The sequence below is a fragment of the Crinia signifera genome, chromosome 3 (assembly GCF_055691185.1).
Source record: "Crinia signifera chromosome 3, ASM5569118v1, whole genome shotgun sequence".
Classification (NCBI taxonomy): domain Eukaryota; kingdom Metazoa; phylum Chordata; class Amphibia; order Anura; family Myobatrachidae; genus Crinia; species Crinia signifera.
Window position 1 is genome coordinate 211,959,177 of NC_139219.1, and position 20,187 is coordinate 211,979,363.

A 20,187-nucleotide genomic window follows, 5' to 3' on the forward strand; every position below is an offset into this window, starting at 1 on the left:
GGATTCTAGGGGAAAGGTACCTGCCGTCTATGACTTTCCCTGTCACTGTCTTACAATATATATAACGTCTGAACTTCTGAGCATTTTGAATTCATCTGTATAAAGACCCTTTGAGTGCTGCATCTTCTTTGCAACATATATATATATATATATATATATATAAACAAGGGTGGGGGTCCGGCTCTCCCTGTAAAAGTCTGCTGCCGCACTGGGTGCCCACTTCAATGTGGTAATACAGGGTTTAGGGGGTGGAAGTAGCACTCCAAGCGTCTTGGAAAAACACTCTGTCAGTCCTACAGTATATGTGATAAAATAGATGCAAACTGAACTAGGGCCAGAAAGTTTATAAAGCTTATAAAGCAGAGTTTATATAAGTTGAGTAGGTGGCAAATTTACTAAGATGGGGTTTCTATTAAAGAAGGGAAGTTGAACATACAGTAGCAACAAATCTTATTTATTCAGTACCTTCTAGAACATAATAGATATAATCTAATTGCCTTGGACAACATCCCATCTTTAGTAAAACTCCAAGCTTAGCAAATTTACCCCTAGATGCCTGAGGCAATTTATGTGATCTCAAAAGAAGACACAGCTATCCTCAGGTTTAACTTATATGTTAGTTGGGCGCCCACTAAGCTATTTGCTTAGTTTTCTGCGTCCCCTCGCGGGGCTAATTACACTTGCCATGCTTCAAGCTCGGTGGTTCGCTGCGCTTGCCACACTATATAAAATCAACTCCATGCCGACATGGATAGTGGGGATATGAGCATATTAACTATAATGGGCGCCCAACTAACATATAAGTACCAATAGATTTAATCAATCGCATTCCATTATCTAAAACAATTTTTATCAAACCATTTTACTCTGGGATCCCAATCAGACAATAAAAATTATTACAGGACCCCTGCAAGTTACTGCAGAATGGCTGCCACACATGTGGTCAGCAGAACATACATGCATAGTAGCATTGCAGAGGCACAAAACAGAAGAAAAGTGACCGATAATGTGATCACTTAATTTCAAACATAATTGCAGAGATGAGCTTCTTTCATAGTCCCTTCTTGGATCACTGTCTGAGAGATCAGGGAAGACATAGAAAGGGCTGAAATAGCATCCGCACTTAGGGCAAACAGGAATAAATCCCATTGGACCACCAATAACAGATGACAACTAACAGCCAAATGATTGGCTGACAATTACCAATAAGTATCAGCCGCAGGAGACATTCGGCTTATGGCTCTGATGAAGCTAAGCCTGTGAAACACGTGTCAGCCTCCCCAAACTGGCTACTTATGTTGCAAAATATCAATGAAAATGTATAAAAAATGATGTAATGATGCTGTGATAGAATTGGTAATAGATACAAGCCTGAGAAAGGAAATGTAACGTTTATCTGAGCAAATTCAGTACCTAGAAATAGCTGAAATAAGATAAAATATATTACTATTCATAAGATTTTCCAAGACTGCGCAGATAGAAGCAGAATATTATTGGAAAAGAGTGATACACTGGACAGAATAAGTGGAATTCAAACCACAACATTAATATAAAGTTAGGACTGCTCAAGAATCAGAAATAATTGAGAAATACATTTACAACCTGATACAGCCCAGTGAGAAAGGGCTGACTCATTAAAATAGCAGACCCAAGCAATTATTGAAAACAAGTATATTAAAGATGCTGAGAAAGTAACATTACACTGGGAAGAGAAAGTGGAATTAAAACCACAATCTGGTATCTTTAAAACACCAGTAAAACCAGCATAAAAGCACACAAAGGTGTGAAATTAATTTATCTGCTCCCTCAGAAAAATAGCTCAGTGAGAGAGAGCTAATATCTGAGAGAGAGACATAGCAGAAGTCTATGGGAACTGGAAATAAATATATCCATAGGTACCATCAAAAATAAGCCACTAGATGGCAACAGCTACTGAGAGAAAGCTTTAAGAGGGAACCAGAAAATCAGTTTATAAATGAACTATCTGGAGGAATTATCCCTAAATCTTTGATACTCCCACCTAGAAACTGCTAAAACCAGATATACAATATTTCATTACTCTAAATACTCCCCTGTTTGCATTAATAAAAACCTAATATACTGAACAGCTTTAACACACTGAATATAAAGCTGATACTGTTCAAGAATCAGGAATAATTGCGACACATTGACAAACAGATCTAAGGAATATAAACGAGCATATTGGAGACAGTGAGAAAGCAATATAATACTGGGAAGAGAAAGTGGAATTAAAACCACAATCTGGTCCTTACTAAATACCAGCAAACCAGTATAAAAGAACACAAAACTGTGAAATTAACCCACCTGCTCCCTCAGAAAAAGAGCTCAGTGAGAGAGAGCCTAAAACTGAGAGAGAGATACAGCAGAACTCTAGAAAAATTTGGGAACAAATACACCTATATGTACTATTGAAAAATAACCACTAGATGGCAATATTTACCAAAAGAAAGCATCCAGAGGGAACCAGAAAACTAGTTTGTGAATAACTACCTGGAGGAATTATCCCCAATATTCGATGCTCCCACCTAGAAACTGCTGAAACCAGATATAAAACATCTCACCGCTCCAAATACTCTCCTGACTGTATTAATAACAACTGAATATATTGAACAGCGCTAACATATTGAACTAAAAAAGTGGAATTTGAACCACATTTTGAGCATAAAAGTGCCAGTGTATCAACATAAAGTTGTGAAATAAATTTATCAGCCCCCCCGCCCCCTCTCCCCCCAATCTAAGTAGCTCAGTGAGAGAGAGCTGACTGGTTGGGAGAGAGACACAGCGGAGACCTAGGGTAAATCTGAAACAGGCCTATTCACGTGTATTACCTGAAATTAGCCACTAACTGGTAATAAATACAAAGGGAACCAGAAAAAACTATCTGGAAAAATTACCCCTGTACTCGAATCACGAGAAAGTCGTATCCCAAATAAAAACAACACACGTAGCCCTGTAATAAATATCTGCCAGATAAAAATTGATATAATAAAGAATTGATATATCTACACGTGGGAAATAACCCACCACAAATCAACTAAAATATTCAAATCAGTTGATGACTGAACGATAAAAACTTTCCTTCTCACGAAAATAAAAATTAAATATCACAGCATCATTTAAGTAGCCAGCCAAAGGGAAATCGATTTTAATCCCTAAACTCACTTCTATCTTTTCCTGTGCATTTGGCACAAACACATTATATGTTATATGTATGTACGTAAAAGTCTTAACCTCTTAAGAAAAAAATTTTCACAAGGCATTGAAGAAGACCGCCTAGTGTGATTCTATATGCTAAACAAATTCACACAGGCTTGTTCTTTCTTCTTTTTAACAAAAATTAATAAAAGTATAAATTTTAAAATATAAGGATTCCTTTTTCTCCCTTGCAAAAGATCCTCCTTTCTCTGGTGTGCATCCTCAGTGCAACTTCTTTCCTTCTTGAAATTACCAGATCAGGGAAGACACCAGCCTGATTGTCAGCAACATGCTAAGATACCATATATACTCGAGTATAAGCCTACTTTTTCAGAACCTTTTTTATGCTGAAAAAGCCCCCTCTGCTTATACTCGAGTGAGGGTCCCGCTTGAGTCAATAAAGTTTTCCCAGTTTTTTTTGGTAAAATTAGGTGCTTCGGCTTATATTCGGGTCGGCTTATACTAGAGTATAAAATCTATGGGCATCGAAAGTGAAAATTAGTGAAAAGAAAAAAAATCTTCTCTAGAAAAGATGTGCAGGATGTATGCATTCAAATTTGTTATAAAATGTGTGGTTTTTTTTACAAGTTTGTTGTTATTTACTCAGTCACAAATTAGAGATTTGGATATTTTTACCGTATATCTATCATACATACAAAATTAGAATACATAATTTCAAACTATTTTTTATTTTATTTTTATTGACATTGTGCTTTTTTCATCTGTTAGCAATGAGAATTCATAATTTTTTAATCATTTATTTTAATTATACCCATTGCCTTCAGCTGAATGCGGAGCAACAGTTACTGGAAATGAAGGAACACTGCTATCTCCCAATTTCCCAGCAAACTATGACAACAACCATGAGTGCATTTACAGAATAGAGACTCAGCCAGGGAAGGGGATATACCTGAGAGCCAGAACTTTTCAACTGTATGATGGAGATATCCTAAAGGTAACATTAAAATGTACTTACTCTAAATCAGTGGTTCCCAAACTTTCTTAATTCATGACACCCTTGAATATCAGCATTTATTCAAAGCACCCCTAACAAAAGAATTTTATTGATACATTTGGAAAATAGATATTAAATTATGTGCATTGTACACCCCTTTGATTCAGTTATGTGGTAGTGTATGGTTGTGCATGTGACTGTCCACATGTTTTATGAATGGCAGCCACTAGCACTGGTTTTGCCTATCACTTGACCATAAATATTTCAATTTAGTCATGGACCACCAACTTGAGCCCTGCAGCACCCTAGTGTGCCTACTCACAGGGCTTGGGAGTCACTGGTCCGTATTATTGTTTCTAATTCTATATTAACAGACTAAAGGGATACATTTATTAAATGTATGTGATAAACAATCATATGCTTTTATTTTTAAAAAAATCTCATTATAGAAGTCATTGGTTTTAGGTTTGAAGTGATAAAAAGAGCCTTGTTTCAAATAAATATTTTTAGCTTATATTATTATCTTATATATCTTATGGCCATTACTGTATTGTACACAAATTGATATTTGTTAAAAATCAGTTATAATAATGATCACGGAAACATGAATCTGTAGCTTTTGAAATACAGTAGGTGGAAATCTGTAAAAATGTTGAGAGCATTTTGAAAACATAATAATAAAAACATAATAATAATAATGTCTAAGAAGTTTAAAAGAACATGATTTATATTTTCTTTTGTGAGTGTGTGTGTGTGTGTGTGTGTGTGTGTGTGCAAAATGTGCATCATAGCACGAGTTCCTTACTTTGTAAGAAAGTGAACCAAGTAAATTCTGTATGAGGTTGAGGAAGCTAAAAACAATGAACTGGAGTAAGGCTCTTGATTGGAGATCTGTCAAGGTCACTTGATCTGTCCAACAATAAAGGTAGACAGATATGTTTTTCAAAGGGTATTGAGGGCCTGATTCAGAAAGGCTCACTAAGCAGCAGTCGTTTGCTGCTTTGCAAGCCCTGAAATGCCGCCCCTGCCAACTGGCCGAATGCTCGCCCAACACCGAGTCCCATCTGTAACATACAAGGAGATGTACACAAACACTTCCCCACTGCATGCAGCCAAAAAGAAGAGACATCATTCGATGGTCTCTAACCATCAAATGATTTCACTCACCATCAGAAATAAAACTTAGTCTGAACTGACTTTTATTTCCTTTATTGTCTACCAAAGAGGGGGCAGGGTTCAGCTTATCCGCGTTCCCAGGGGAACGTCCAGTGTTTTCATGGGGACACCCATAAAAAACTGGACATTGCCCTGATCCTACCCCCAATCCAACTCAGCCTGCTACCACTGGAGCGAATGGCCTGGCAAGTGTGAAACATGCCAAAGGCATTTGCTCCCGGGTTATGCACATGTGCAAATATGTGCATGCGCAGACCCTGACCAATGGAATAAGATCGAATTCAGCCCCATCCAATCTGTGTTGAATTACCCCCTGAGTCTCTAGCTCAAACGTTTCTTTAAAAAACTATTAAACCATTCTTCTATAAGTACAACATACACATTATAATAAAAACCCAAGCATATAAATGTTAAATAAATATGGGTACATTCACAACAAATGGAAATGTGAAATAAGACAAGAATGTGAAAACAAATTGAAAATGCATCATCTTCTTGTTTGTGAGTATTGCAAAAGAGTAGTGCACATGCATATAATTCAGATTGGAAGGGAGTGTCGAACAACATTATTATGATGATCATCATCATCATCATCATCATCTTTTTACACTACTTTCTGAAAAGTAGTATAAAAAGATATAAAAGATATATACCAGGGCTGCCAAGATGGCTGCCTCACACTTTACATGCTCCTGAACGTCTCTATAAAATGGTTTAAATTCTACACAGCTGACTTCAGAATCATCAAAAATATCCAGGGACTTACCTTTAACTTGTACTTCACTACATGGACATCTCTCCAGAACAAATGGATTGCACTCCTGCACTGAGATGCACACTGGATTGGATTTAAACCCCTGCCCATTCTACTAGGACTGGCTTTACATCTTCAAGGGAACATCATAGAACAAGGTACTGGAAAAATTAACTATCTCTGACTCTATCAAGGTCCCCCCTTGACATCAGTTACCTATGCTTTCTGTCCAGTTACTTATGTTTCTCTGTTCAGGAAGTAACTCTGATCCATTCCCTTAAATAATCTAAAATACAATATCCACAGCCTCTGGATTCCACAATATCTGCTCATGTTATAATACATTTTTTTTCCCAAGAGACATGTTATCTCTACAAAGACTATAACAGTGGTTCCCAAACTTTTTGAATCACGGCACCCCAAAGAACCAGAATTTTGTTTTAGTGGCACCCTTAGGCTAAAGGCTCTTCATTAAGAAAGTCAGAAACAAATATTAAGTTAAATAAATTGTGTTTCTAACTTATCCTTAGGATCAGTTATGTGGTAATGGATAGGATTCACTGCTGTTTGTCCCCAAATTGACTATTATATTAGACATAAATAACTTGAATTGGTCCTGGAGCACCAACCCAAGGCACCCCTGCAAGTCCCCCAAGGCAAACCAGGGTGCCACGGCACACAGTTTGGGAACCACTGGACTATACACTTCAAAAGTCTCACACTGGGATTTCACACCTACATGGGGAATGGCTTCAAACCCCTCTCCACAAGGCAGTTTTGTTCCAGAATAACTTGTGTAACTGAATCACTAAATTAGCAACTGAAAAGAGAAGTTACTTGCAGGATATTTAATGAATACCTGTTCAAAATACATCTTTGTATAAGAAAGAAGCAACTAAATACAGCAACGTTCCCGAGCAGCAGCCTATCAGCTCTTCAGCACTCCCAGCAGAGGCCAATGTGGCGAGAGGGCAGTAGCCAGCAGTGGCAAAAAAAATTGCGCTCCCCAGGGATGTCAGCTGGAAAAACATCCCTCTCAAGGATGCTGATACAACCGTCAGGGAGCCTGCTAGAGTCACTCTCTGGTAAGCGGGAAGGCCTGGCAAAGTATGGAGATGCAGGAAGCATATGTGGGGCTGTCGTGAGAGGGCTCTTGTTAGGTGGAAACGCAGATGCCACAGATCTGCACTCCCCGCAATCCTCCTCTCAAACACCGGTCCCTCATCAAAAAGATGGATGAGCTATCTCTGCTAATAAATGACACTAGATCAGGCACAGCAGGGTCCTCTGTCTTATGCCTCACTGAAACCTGGCTAGATGACCTCATAACAGACTCCTCTGTGTCTCTGCCAGGCTACGGATTCTTCAGGGAGGACCGTGACAAGGACCACTCCTGCAAATCCAAAGGTGGAGGAATCTGCTTCTACATAAATGAAAGGTGGTGCATCGATGTAAAGACCCTAGGTAAATAATGCAGCCCTCAATTGGAGACCCTCACCATCAAATGCAACCCATTCTACTAACCATGGGAATTTGCCTCAATTATCCTGGTAGGAGCATGCATCACCCCGCAATCGAGCACAAAAGTAGCCCAACAACAACTAGCTTCCCTGATAACAGACACCGACCTCAAGCACCCGGACTCACTGCTCGTAATACTAGGTGACCTCAACAGGGAAAATCTGTCCCCGGAGTTAACAAAGTACAAGCAGCAGGTCAAATGTCACACCAGGGAGGGGGGCACTGGACCACTGCTACACTGCTATAATGTCACCTACCGATCCATCCCATGAGCAGCCCTGGGACTTTCTGACAATTGCTTGGTCCACCTCCTCCCTAAGTATACTCAGAAGCTAAAGTCAGCAAAGGCCAGTAAGGTCAGTTAGAAGCTGGTCAAGCGAGATGAAACTAAAGCTTCAGACTTGTTTCGATTGCACAAACTGGACGGTTTTTGAAGCCTCTGCGACTGACCTGAATGAACTAGCAGACATCTTGACATCCTGCATCAGTTTCTGCGAGGATCTGTGTGTACCATCCAAAACAGTTTGACCCTTTAATAACAATAAACCATGGTTTGGCAGTCAGCTAAGGAAGCTCCGCCGGACCAAGGAGGAGGCCTACAGTGGCAGTGATAGGGCACAGAACAAAGAGGCCAGGAACACCCTGACACAGGAAATCGGGCTGGCAAAAAAGCACTACACCAGCAAGCTGACAAACAACCTCTCAGCCAATGACCCTGCAGCAGTATGGAAAAGCATGCAAGCTATTACCAGCTACATGAAAGCCCAAAGCCCAACTCCAATGCTCCAAGAACTGGCTGAGGAGCTGAATGAGTTTTACTGCAGATTCAAAAAAGAAGCCCAGTGCCTAAAACACCCCTCCTTTCGACCATAGTAAGTTGGCTCCACCGCCACACCACTCTGAACAACACTCCAAGGTCTTGCAGGTGGACCAGGGGGAGGTAGAAGCTTTGTTCAAAAGGATCAGACTTAGGAAGGCTGTGGGTCATGATGGAGTGTCGCCATCTACCCTTAAGACCTGTGCAACGCAGCTTGCACCCATCTTCACTGTGATATTTAACACCTCACTGGAAACAAGTAGGGTCCTCGACTGCTTCAAACGCTCAGTTATTATTCCGTTTCCCAAGAAGTTGGCTGTGAAGGATCTAAATGACTACAGGCGAGTCGCACTAACATCAGTGGTCATGAAGGCATTCAAAAGACTGGTACTGAACCATCTGAGGGAGGTGACCAACACCCATCTCGACCCCCTGCAGTCCACCTACCAAGCAAACAGAAGCATTAAGGATGCAGTTAACCTAGGGTGGCATTATACCCTGGAACATCTCGATCATCCAGGAACCTATGCTAAGGTCCTATTCATTGACTTCAGCTCAGCATTTATCACAATTGCCCCCGCTATACTAAAGACCAAACTTCTCTCCCTAGTAGTTCCAGAATCTACCTGCTCCTGGATTGTGGACTTCCTGATGGCACAGAAACAGTGATGAAAGCTGTAGCATTCACATCCGCCATTCATACGAACAGCACTGGTGCTCCTCAGGGATGTGTCCTTTCCCCCCTTCTCTTCTCCCTCTACACTAACTACTGCATCTCGAGTGACCAGTCAGTAAAAATCATAAAATTTGCTGATGACACCACCATCAGCGGCCTAATCAAGGAGGCAGCTGAGTCTGCATACAGATGGGAAGTGGATAGGCTTTCACAGTGGTGCGGCAGAAACAACCTGGACCTAAACCCCATCAAAACAGTCGAGATGGTAGTAGACTTCAGGAGAAAACCAAATGTCAAGGTCACACTAGTAATTTCCAACAGAGTGGTATCATGGGTAGAGACCTTTAAATCCCTTGGGACAAAAATCTCTCGCAACCTCAGATGGGAGCCCAACATAACTGCCATTATCAAAAAGGCCCAACAGTGGCTGTTCTTCCTGAGGCAACTGAAAAAATTCAACATTCCGCAGGAGCTGCTGCAGCTCTCTTACACTGCTATCATGGAGTTCATCCTATGCGCCTCTGTTACAATCTGGTATGGAGGGGCCAAAGAATCTATGAATCAATTACAAATGATGCCTGCAAAGAGTGCTGAGGACAGCAGAGAAGATTATTGGGATGGACCTCCTCCCTGTAAGGGAACAATACTTAAGCAGGGTGAAGAAGCGAGCTGGGAAGATTGTGGCGGACAAACTCCACCCTGGCCATAACTTGTTTGATATTCTCCCATAACTTAGAATAATAGGTAATATTAGGAACTGCAATGTGTAGCTTTTGTTTCCTAGTTGTATAAACCAATTGTTGCTCTGTGTTTCAGGATTCACATGTACTACCTTATATGTGATATCATTTCCATCACTATAAAATGTATTTCAGTGAGGGTGATCTCAAAATTAATTACCTATAGTATATAATGTTGCAGTAGCTCAATACAAGTACTTTAAATGGTCTTCCCTTGTGCCTGGCATTTTGAATTTTGCCATAATGGTGGCATCTGCAAGTAATCATAATCTACTTTAGCCTTGCCCAAGCTTCCAGTGTTTTTATATCATCATTAGTAGGCTCTTTATCATGGATGGGGCTTAAGACAATATGCTTTAAACTGGTCCATGAAACTGACAATTTAAATAAGCACCCCACTACAGTTAGTGAACTATTGTATTCATTTCTCTCATAAGACTAGAAATAATAGCAAGTAAAAGCAGAAAATTAAATGTTATGACTTCCAATTTAAATTATAGTACATTTAGAAATATTTGCACTTCACGTGCTTTTTGTGTGAACTGTTGGCCCTATCACTAAAACAAAAGAGTTAACATCTATAGGGAAGAGGTGGAAATCTGCTGATTTAAAAGACAACTGGTTTATATATGTAGAGCCCCTGCATTTTACAGATTACATTTTCATAATGCAGCACTTTAAAATCTTCTATTACATTTCACATTTACATAAGTGAAGTCTAGTTTGCCCTTGAGAGTAAGAATATCAAAAGGGACACTATGATATTGTTATTTTTATTTTGCTACAAAGCTGCTTGGCAAGAAAGGGCTTTTTATTAAATACTGTACTTGTGCTCTGTGTTGATAATGCTCTCTACCTTAAAGTTGTTTGGCCACCCAAGGCAATATAACTGATAAAGACACTTTTTTACAGTAATGCAAAACTGAAAAAAAAATCTAAAAGGCAAAAGCTTGGCACCTATAATTGCTTAGATATCAATGGAAGTGCATCTGCACAATTAATCAGTTTGCAATCTGTGCAAACCATTGGTGTTTTGTATGTGATATGTAGCCAATCACAAGCTTTGTCTTCTATGTAGTGAAATATACAGAAACAACAACCTCCCATATTCAGCTATGCCTGTAGATTATAACATACATGCTTAAAACAAATTACAGTAAGTAAACATATTGTTTTTCTTTAAATATATCAGGTAGTCTACCAGTACTCAGTGTTTGATGTATATGTTAATAAAACTTACTATACTTAGGTATATAATTGTTAAATTTACTATGTAGACACCAGTTATATCTATTCTTATTTTATGAGTTAAATGAGTTATTATTCAAACTGTATCTTTCTAAGTTGTATGCAGCAGACATACAGTATGGTATAGGTACCAACTTTTATTGTTAAATTGTTATGTAGTTTTTTCTTTTTTTATACCTTAATCCAAAATTGAAGTCACCTCATACATTGAGTGAAAGATGCAAGATGACAGCTTAGCTTCAAATTTCCAATTTTCTTTTAATAGAGGCTGTCAGAAGGGAACAGAGTGGACAATTTCTTTTTTCTCCGTCATTGATGATCTTAGAAAAGGCACACTCCATTGAAATGTCACCAATCTTTTTTTGAGGTTGCATAAGTAGATTATCAAAAGGCTGAGGTTATAAAACCTCAAAAGCAGGCTACAGGTATAAATATTAATAGTATTAGAAAAAGGGCTATAACATGTTTAAACCATAATTGATTGTATAAGTTCTGACAGCAAATGAAATGTTTTGGTCTTTCATCTAACACGCCAAAATGAAACACTTTCTAACAAAAAATAATTTTCTGCCTACACGAGTGCCACAAATGAACACAATGTTAGAAATCAGTGTAGACTAGTTTTCTTTCTGTGTTTACTTTAATGTTATATTACTCTCTTTAGGTTTATGATGGAAAAGACAGTTCTTCTCGACTCCTGGGAGCTTTCACAAAAAATGAGTTACTGAACGTAAGACTCAACAGTACATCAAACCATTTGTGTATAGAATTTAATACCAATGGATCTGATACTGATCTTGGATTCCAGCTGACATATAGTAGTAAGTAGCCCTAACTAGCATCAACTGAAGTTATTTGTCATTAAAACATTGTGTTCCACAATATACCTTGTAAAATAAAAATTTGGGCACATACCATTTCCAGATAACAAAATGAGTACTTGATGGTCGTAAGTCTTTTTTCAATCTAAACTACTACAGTATGTAACTATGTAATATATAATTTTGCAAATTCACATAATCCCATTCACATATAGATATTAGCTACATCTGCATTTTCCATAATTGTGTGAATGGACTGAAGAAGCACCAAATGTAAAATAAGTGTTAATAAATAAATAACAATGAATATCTAGACAAACAGACCACAAATATTATCATAGAGACAGTGATTATAATTTAATTAAATGTTAAAAAGGATGAAAATACTTTAATCCTTCTCATTCCATAGTTCTCCCAAAAGTTTTTTTTAGAAGAATGCCAGATTGCTATATCAGATTATTATAATTATACCCTTTTCACTTTGAAATCCCATGTCTGATGCATATTGCACAATAAACTGTCAATAGTCAAAGGTTTCTGCTTGATATATTGTATAATAGCTGAGACAACAGCTCACCTACAGATAGAGCCATCCTCATATAGCCCTTTAATAGGATTAAGTGAGCCAGAGCTGTCGGACTTAATCCTATGCTAATTCCCTACTGTATTGTTCTATGTATTGTATTGCAAATGAGAACAATAGGCCTTGGCTCACCTTGGCTATCCAGAGAAGGCTAGTTCAAGAACTCTCCATCACAAACTACATTTTCTAGATTATGGCCTTGAAACTGACAGAACAATCTGCATGTTAGATCTATCTTTACAAATACAGTTTTTAATGTCCAGTTTAAAGTAGCACATGTATTGTAACTAGAAAGGTGTTCATGTGTTTTAAAATACTACAAATGCAGACTTATGCATCACATAGGAAACAATAGTTTAGTGGTAGTTAGAGCATACTTGCATATATACAATATATAGTTGTAGTTCATTCAAAATGACTCTACATTCCCAAGCTCTTACCTAAAATCGATGGCTACAACTACAACTTTACTAGCTAATATACAAGACAATTTCACTTCAATAAACAGTACAGTTACCTACAGTATGTCTGAACTGGAAAGATTTAAGCAACTAAGTAGGGTTTTAAAAGATGAATATAACAGAGTGTATTGTTTGAAATTGTTAGAACTGCTACAGTCATTTAAAAAATCCACAGGGTCTGTTGCAGTGCTGTGCAATACAAATGAATATAACAATTGTAATTCATTCATTCATGCAGACGTTTGGAAAAACAGCATGAAGGGAAAGTAAAGCAAAATCTTACTGACAAATCTTTTGTTCCCCATGGACCTTCCTGCTGTGCCAATGTCTACTGGCTACAAACGGAATACTGACTGAATGGTTAGATCTGTATGCTGAAGTTACTAGTTCTGTACTTTCATATTCATTGGTACACCTATATATTCAATGATTGTAGCATTGTTACTATGTTTCTACTACATGGGAATGCAGCTGTTAATATTTGTATTTTACTTTCCAGCATGGAGAAATAATGTTGAATTTCCAACATTGAGCTATAGATGTTTAGCAGTGATAACAATATGGCCCTATATCTAGCTGTGTGTATTCTGCATATCTGATGATAGTCATGAAATAGTGCAAGTATAGGAGATGGTAAATGTTGAATATGAATGTTCAAAACCTTAAATATCAGATCGATTTCTGCTGACCATAAAAGCTGAAGAGAAGGCATTTTTAAAAAATGTGTTAAGTATTGCCAGACACAGTTGCACCGACAAAATTTGTGGTGGGCCAGCCATATGAAGTGTAATTTAGCTCAGGTAAAATATAAACTATGGAAGATGTTTTAATGATGCTCTAATGACATATAGACAATGTATGTTCTGTTATTTAAAATTATACCCATTGTTGGGTGTTTATGAAGATAATTCATTTACCACAATAGTTGGGACTTCATGATATGATTTCTCCACTATGTCATTGTATCTCCACTAAGGCATTTGGAATACCAAAAATAAATATGTCCTCTAGCATTGCCCCTGTCAAATTTGGGACAAATGTCCTAATTAGAGCTGTGAAAAGTGTCACATACTGTATCTTGACTATGCTAAGCACAGGTAAACAAATCTGATGAACCAAAACCGTATTCTTCTTGTTGCTGTTGAAAAAATGGGATTAGGCATGATGAGTTGATCCGAAGATCAGTTGCACACATCAACCCACTAGACATTCAATGCATAAACTTAAGTTCTGGAAGTAGTCAGGATAATACTTGCAAGGGCAGTGTGCCCAATAGGTAATACAACACATTGAGATCTGACTATCACAAGGTCCCTGAAAATCAATATATGATTGGCGATATATCAAGCGAAATTGGGTGAAAATTAACGGGTGTCCAAAGAAGATCTCTTAGTGAGTAATCCAGCAGTATTGCAATTTCAAGGTCAGCCCATGCTTTAATCCCTGGAGGGAGGACCCAGTAAATCATTTGAGCTATCAGACATTCAGAATGATATATTTAGAGATCTGGAACAAGATAACCCCCATTACATTTTGACCAATAAAGGCAAAAAAATGCCAACTAAAGCAGTTTATTTTTTCAGAGACAAAGAGACATGAAGCTTATGTAGAGGGGGGGGGGGAATTAGAAGTGGATTGCGCTGCTGAAAAGTAATTATTTAAAGATAACACACTGATTGGCTGAGAGAAGATAAATGAAATGCTGGACACACTGATAAATTGAAAATTTTATAAGAAAAAGTACATCAGTAAAATACATACATTAGATACATACAAAACAATTTATAAAATATATCTCGTAAAGGAATCCCTAGATTTAGGATACTATATCCATAACTTGTATATTGGTAGCCTGAAAGCCTGCTTTACAGGTTAAATAACCAGAGAATATATGGGGGGTAGTGGTTAAAATGGTAGATGATGGAAAAAGTCCGGTTTATAAACAGTCAAAAGATCAATTAGTTAGTGGATGTAAATCACAGGATTATATTGCTCACCCTTGATGATAAGATTTGCTGCCGGGCCAATAATAGGGGATATCCAGCGAGCGGTTGTCGGTGTTAAAAGGTTGATGGTTCCTTTTGATGCGACTTACACTCCTCTCGGCTTGTCGCCGGTGTAGCCTGCCTGTAGTCAGATGCGGATTCACCGCACTGGCCACGGCGGTGAAGGGGTGTGTCGACTGATAGATGGAATAGACGCTCTGTCTGGATTTCCCGGCTCCCCTGATGTAGCGTGGAGAGCGGCTAGGTGAAGAAAGCTGATTGCCGGCAGCGGGGGACGGGGAGCTGCACTTCAGCTGTGTGGCAGGGTTGGCAGGTAGCGGTGAACCAGCGGGTGTGCTGGCGGGGAACAACTGGATGAGGACAGCTGATTGCCGGCAGCGGGGAACGGAGAGCTGCACTTCAGCTGTGTGACCGGGTTGGCAGGTAACGGTGAACCAGCGGATGTGCTGGCGGGGAACAACTGGATAAGGACAGCTGATTGCCGGCAGCGGGGGACAAAGAGCTGCACTTCAGCTGTACGGCGATGTGTCAGCAGGTCAGCCGGTGCTGCGGTGCGCTTGTACAGCGCGATGTAATTCAACAGCCGGCAGCGTGTAGAAGGTTTCTCCTTGTATCAGGCAGGCTTGGAGGCTGGAAGTAGGACAGGTGAAACACCTAACCAGGTGTATAATTGCGTCAACGCGTTTCGTTCCTGTGGTCTGCTGGGAACTTTTTCAAGACAAGTACCTGTGTTCTCTGGGAGATCCTATTTATAGGGATGTGATTGCTTAAGTGTCCAAATGATTGTTCAATCAGATCAATCATTAGTTCTTTTCAGCACATAATAGCTTTCAAGCTATAATAATACATGTATCTTTTATATTAAAAAACATTTCATATATTTCCATTCACAGTGTGTCCAGTAAAATAAAATGAAAAACAAAAATATACATAATTAGGCATAGTAGACTACATATATTTCCCGTTTATAGGGTAATTAATATCAAAGAGATCTCATTAGTAGTTGGTTCGAGTGTGTGTTTAGTGGCCTTTCTTTTCATTAGTAATATATGTTCAAACCGATACATATTGTTTCTATTCAGGTCTCAGTCTATACTTTGTTACACAAGTCAATAAACAATTTGGATTTTAACTCTTTTTGTTGTTCATTTTTTAGGGTGTTAATCGAAGACAGAATGCTTAAGGATTAATTTGTATAACCATATAATATATATAACATATAATATTTCAAGGACATGAATAATGTAAAGCACTAGATTGGACTAACCATTAAATAGCTGAGGATATGAAGATGGTATTGATTTTCATCAATTATTATACTTATATAGTTCAATAAAATTGTCAGATCATTATTATAACTTTCAATATAAATTATTAGACCTTAATGGTTCAATCTGTAACTTTATTTATGATATGTTTATATAGAAAAGATAAATTCAGTTCAGATCAGTATTTACTCATATACATTACTGTGTATCGAGAGAGAGAGAGAGAGAGAAGAGGAGGGGACCAAGGCAGATATTTCAGTAAAACAATTTTAAGAGCAAAAAATAAATAATAATAATAAATAAATCAAAAAGAATATATAATAATGGGGATAGTATATTCACTGAGCATTCTAGATATTATATATAACTAATCTTCCTTTAGGGAGTAAGGTTCATATTCGAACGTTGGTGGTCTTATCACAGATTAAATATATGGGATTCATAGTTCTTATAATTGGGATGCCCATCCCTAAGAGCAAATACCCAACCCACCACCTATACATTTTATGTACCACGTCAGTAATGATGTGGTATATTTTTAACGGTTACCCATAACAAACATTAAACTAGAATTATTCTGGGGGTACAGAAAATCTCTCCGGGGGTGGGGCGAGAGCAGTCTGCAAACTCGGGATGTCACAAAAATGCGCATGCCGGGTAGACCACTGTCGCTCAACCCCGTGAGAGGTTCGACCTTCCCATATTGCCCTCAATGTGTAAATTAGTAATATCCACTTCCAATAAGCAATCTTTCCCAATTAAACAATTTATAAATTGTGATACGGTCTATTGTGTCTATGTATTGGAATGTCCATGTAAGCTCCAATATGTGGGACGAACAACTCGAAGCCTTAAAAGCAGATTTAGGGAACACAAAAACAATATCCGGAAGGGAATACAGAATCACAGTATCCCACGTCACTTCCTAGAAAAACATGGGGGTGACCCCAGTGGAATATCAGTTACAGGAATTGAACAAATTGTCAACACAAAAAGAGGGGGCGATCGCTTTAGAAAACTCTGCCTAGCAGAATCAGCCTGGATTTTCAAACTTGACACCTTAAGTCCTCAAGGATTGAATGAAGCTCTCGATTTTACGTGTATGGATTGAAGACATATACCTCATACTCACATTGAGGGCAATATGGGAAGGTCGAACCTCTCACGGGGTTGAGCGACAGTGGTCTACCCGGCATGCGCATTTTTGTGACATCCCGAGTTTGCAGACTGCTCTCGCCCCACCCCCGGAGAGATTTTCTGTACCCCCAGAATAATTCTAGTTTAATGTTTGTTATGGGTAACCGTTAAAAATATACCACATCATTACTGACGTGGTACATAAAATGTATAGGTGGTGGGTTGGGTATTTGCTCTTAGGGATGGGCATCCCAATTATAAGAACTATGAATCCCATATATTTAATCTGTGATAAGACCACCAACGTTCGAATATGAACCTTACTCCCTAAAGGAAGATTAGTTATATATAATATCTAGAATGCTCAGTGAATATACTATCCCCATTATTATATATTCTTTTTGATTTATTTATTATTATTATTTATTTTTTGCTCATAAAATTGTTTTACTGAAATATCTGCCTTGGTCCCCTCCTCTTCTCTCTCTCTCTCTCTCGATACACAGTAATGTATATGAGTAAATACTGATCTGAACTGAATTTATCTTTTCTATATAAACATATCATAAATAAAGTTACAGATTGAACCATTAAGGTCTAATAATTTATATTGAAAGTTATAATAATGATCTGACAATTTTATTGAACTATATAAGTATAATAATTGATGAAAATCAATACCATCTTCATATCCTCAGCTATTTAATGGTTAGTCCAATCTAGTGCTTTACATTATTCATGTCCTTGAAATATTATATGTTATATATATTATATGGTTATACAAATTAATCCTTAAGCATTCTGTCTTCGATTAACACCCTAAAAAATGAACAACAAAAAGAGTTAAAATCCAAATTGTTTATTGACTTGTGTAACAAAGTATAGACTGAGACCTGAATAGAAACAATATGTATCGGTTTGAACATATATTACTAATGAAAAGAAAGGCCACTAAACACACACTCGAACCAACTACTAATGAGATCTCTTTGATATTAATTACCCTATAAACGGGAAATATATGTAGTCTACTATGCCTAATTATGTATATTTTTGTTTTTCATTTTATTTTACTGGACACACTGTGAATGGAAATATATGAAATGTTTTTTAATATAAAAGATACATGTATTATTATAGCTTGAAAGCTATTATGTGCTGAAAAGAACTAATGATTGATCTGATTGAACAATCATTTGGACACTTAAGCAATCACATCCCTATAAATAGGATCTCCCAGAGAACACAGGTACTTGTCTTGAAAAAGTTCCCAGCAGACCACAGGAACGAAACGCGTTGACGCAATTATACACCTGGTTAGGTGTTTCACCTGTCCTACTTCCAGCCTCCAAGCCTGCCTGATACAAGGAGAAACCTTCTACACGCTGCCGGCTGTTGAATTACATCGCGCTGTACAAGCGCACCGCAGCACCGGCTGACCTGCTGACACATCGCCGTACAGCTGAAGTGCAGCTCTTTGTCCCCCGCTGCCGGCAATCAGCTGTCCTTATCCAGTTGTTCCCCGCCAGCACATCCGCTGGTTCACCGTTACCTGCCAACCCGGTCACACAGCTGAAGTGCAGCTCTCCGTTCCCCGCTGCCGGCAATCAGCTGTCCTCATCCAGTTGTTCCCCGCCAGCACACCCGCTGGTTCACCGCTACCTGCCAACCCTGCCACACAGCTGAAGTGCAGCTCCCCGTCCCCCGCTGCCGGCAATCAGCTTTCTTCACCTAGCCGCTCTCCACGCTACATCAGGGGAGCCGGGAAATCCAGACAGAGCGTCTATTCCATCTATCAGTCGACACACCCCTTCACCGCCGTGGCCAGTGCGGTGAATCCGCATCTGACTACAGGCAGGCTACACCGGCGACAAGCCGAGAGGAGTGTAAGTCGCATCAAAAGGAACCATCAACCTTTTAACACCGACAACCGCTCGCTGGATATCCCCTATTATTGGCACGGCAGCAAATCTTATCATCAAGGGTGAGCAATATAATCCTGTGATTTACATCCACTAACTAATTGATCTTTTGACTGTTTATAAACCGGACTTTTTCCATCATCTACCATTTTAACCACTACCCCCCATATATTCTCTGGTTATTTAACCTGTAAAGCAGGCTTTCAGGCTACCAATATACAAGTTATGGATATAGTATCCTAAATCTAGGGATTCCTTTACGAGATATATTTTATAAATTGTTTTGTATGTATCTAATGTATGTATTTTACTGATGTACTTTTTCTTATAAAATTTTCAATTTATCAGTGTGTCCAGCATTTCATTTATCTTCTCTCAGCCAATCAGTGTGTTATCTTTAAATAATTACTTTTCAGCAGCGCAATCCACTTCTAATTCCCCCCCCCCTCTGTATACTTTTTTGGTGAGTCAAGACGGGCTCACATGAAGTGTATGCTGCAGCTGTGAAAACCTCACATATTATTTTAAATATAACTTTAAAAACTGTTAAGCGCCAGGAGGAGTGTCTCGGAGTGTTCTAACTTACAGTCACTTCGATTCACATCCACCCCCCCCCCCCCCATGAAGCTTATGTAGGCTATGAATAGCTTATTTATTTATTTATTTATTATGAGTTATTTATAGCACACACATATCCCTCAGCACTTTACAGAAATATTTAAATATTCACATCAGTCCCTGCCCAAGTGGAGTTTATAATCCATGGACCTTGTTCAGGTCCATTTGGTCGTGGGTCAGGTGTGCCAGGTGCATGCAGCCAAGGCAAACAGAATGTTCGCTGGGTAGTGGGCAGGGGAGGTCATGGGGTAGCGGACCAGGGTACTCA

General features: G+C 38.6%; 1 protein-coding gene across 2 annotated transcripts in view; it reads left to right on the plus strand.

Moving 5' to 3' along the window:
• The window catches only part of CSMD1 (CUB and Sushi multiple domains 1), a 1,658,539-nt gene that overhangs the window by 1,286,963 nt on the left and 351,389 nt on the right, over nt 1-20,187 (plus strand). For both annotated transcript variants that reach the window (XM_083177358.1, XM_083177357.1), the window contains exons 22-23: nt 4,002-4,171; nt 11,768-11,924. In XM_083177358.1, the coding sequence (XP_083033484.1) occupies nt 4,002-4,171; nt 11,768-11,924 (327 nt within the window). The remainder of the gene's footprint in view (nt 1-4,001; nt 4,172-11,767; nt 11,925-20,187) is intronic.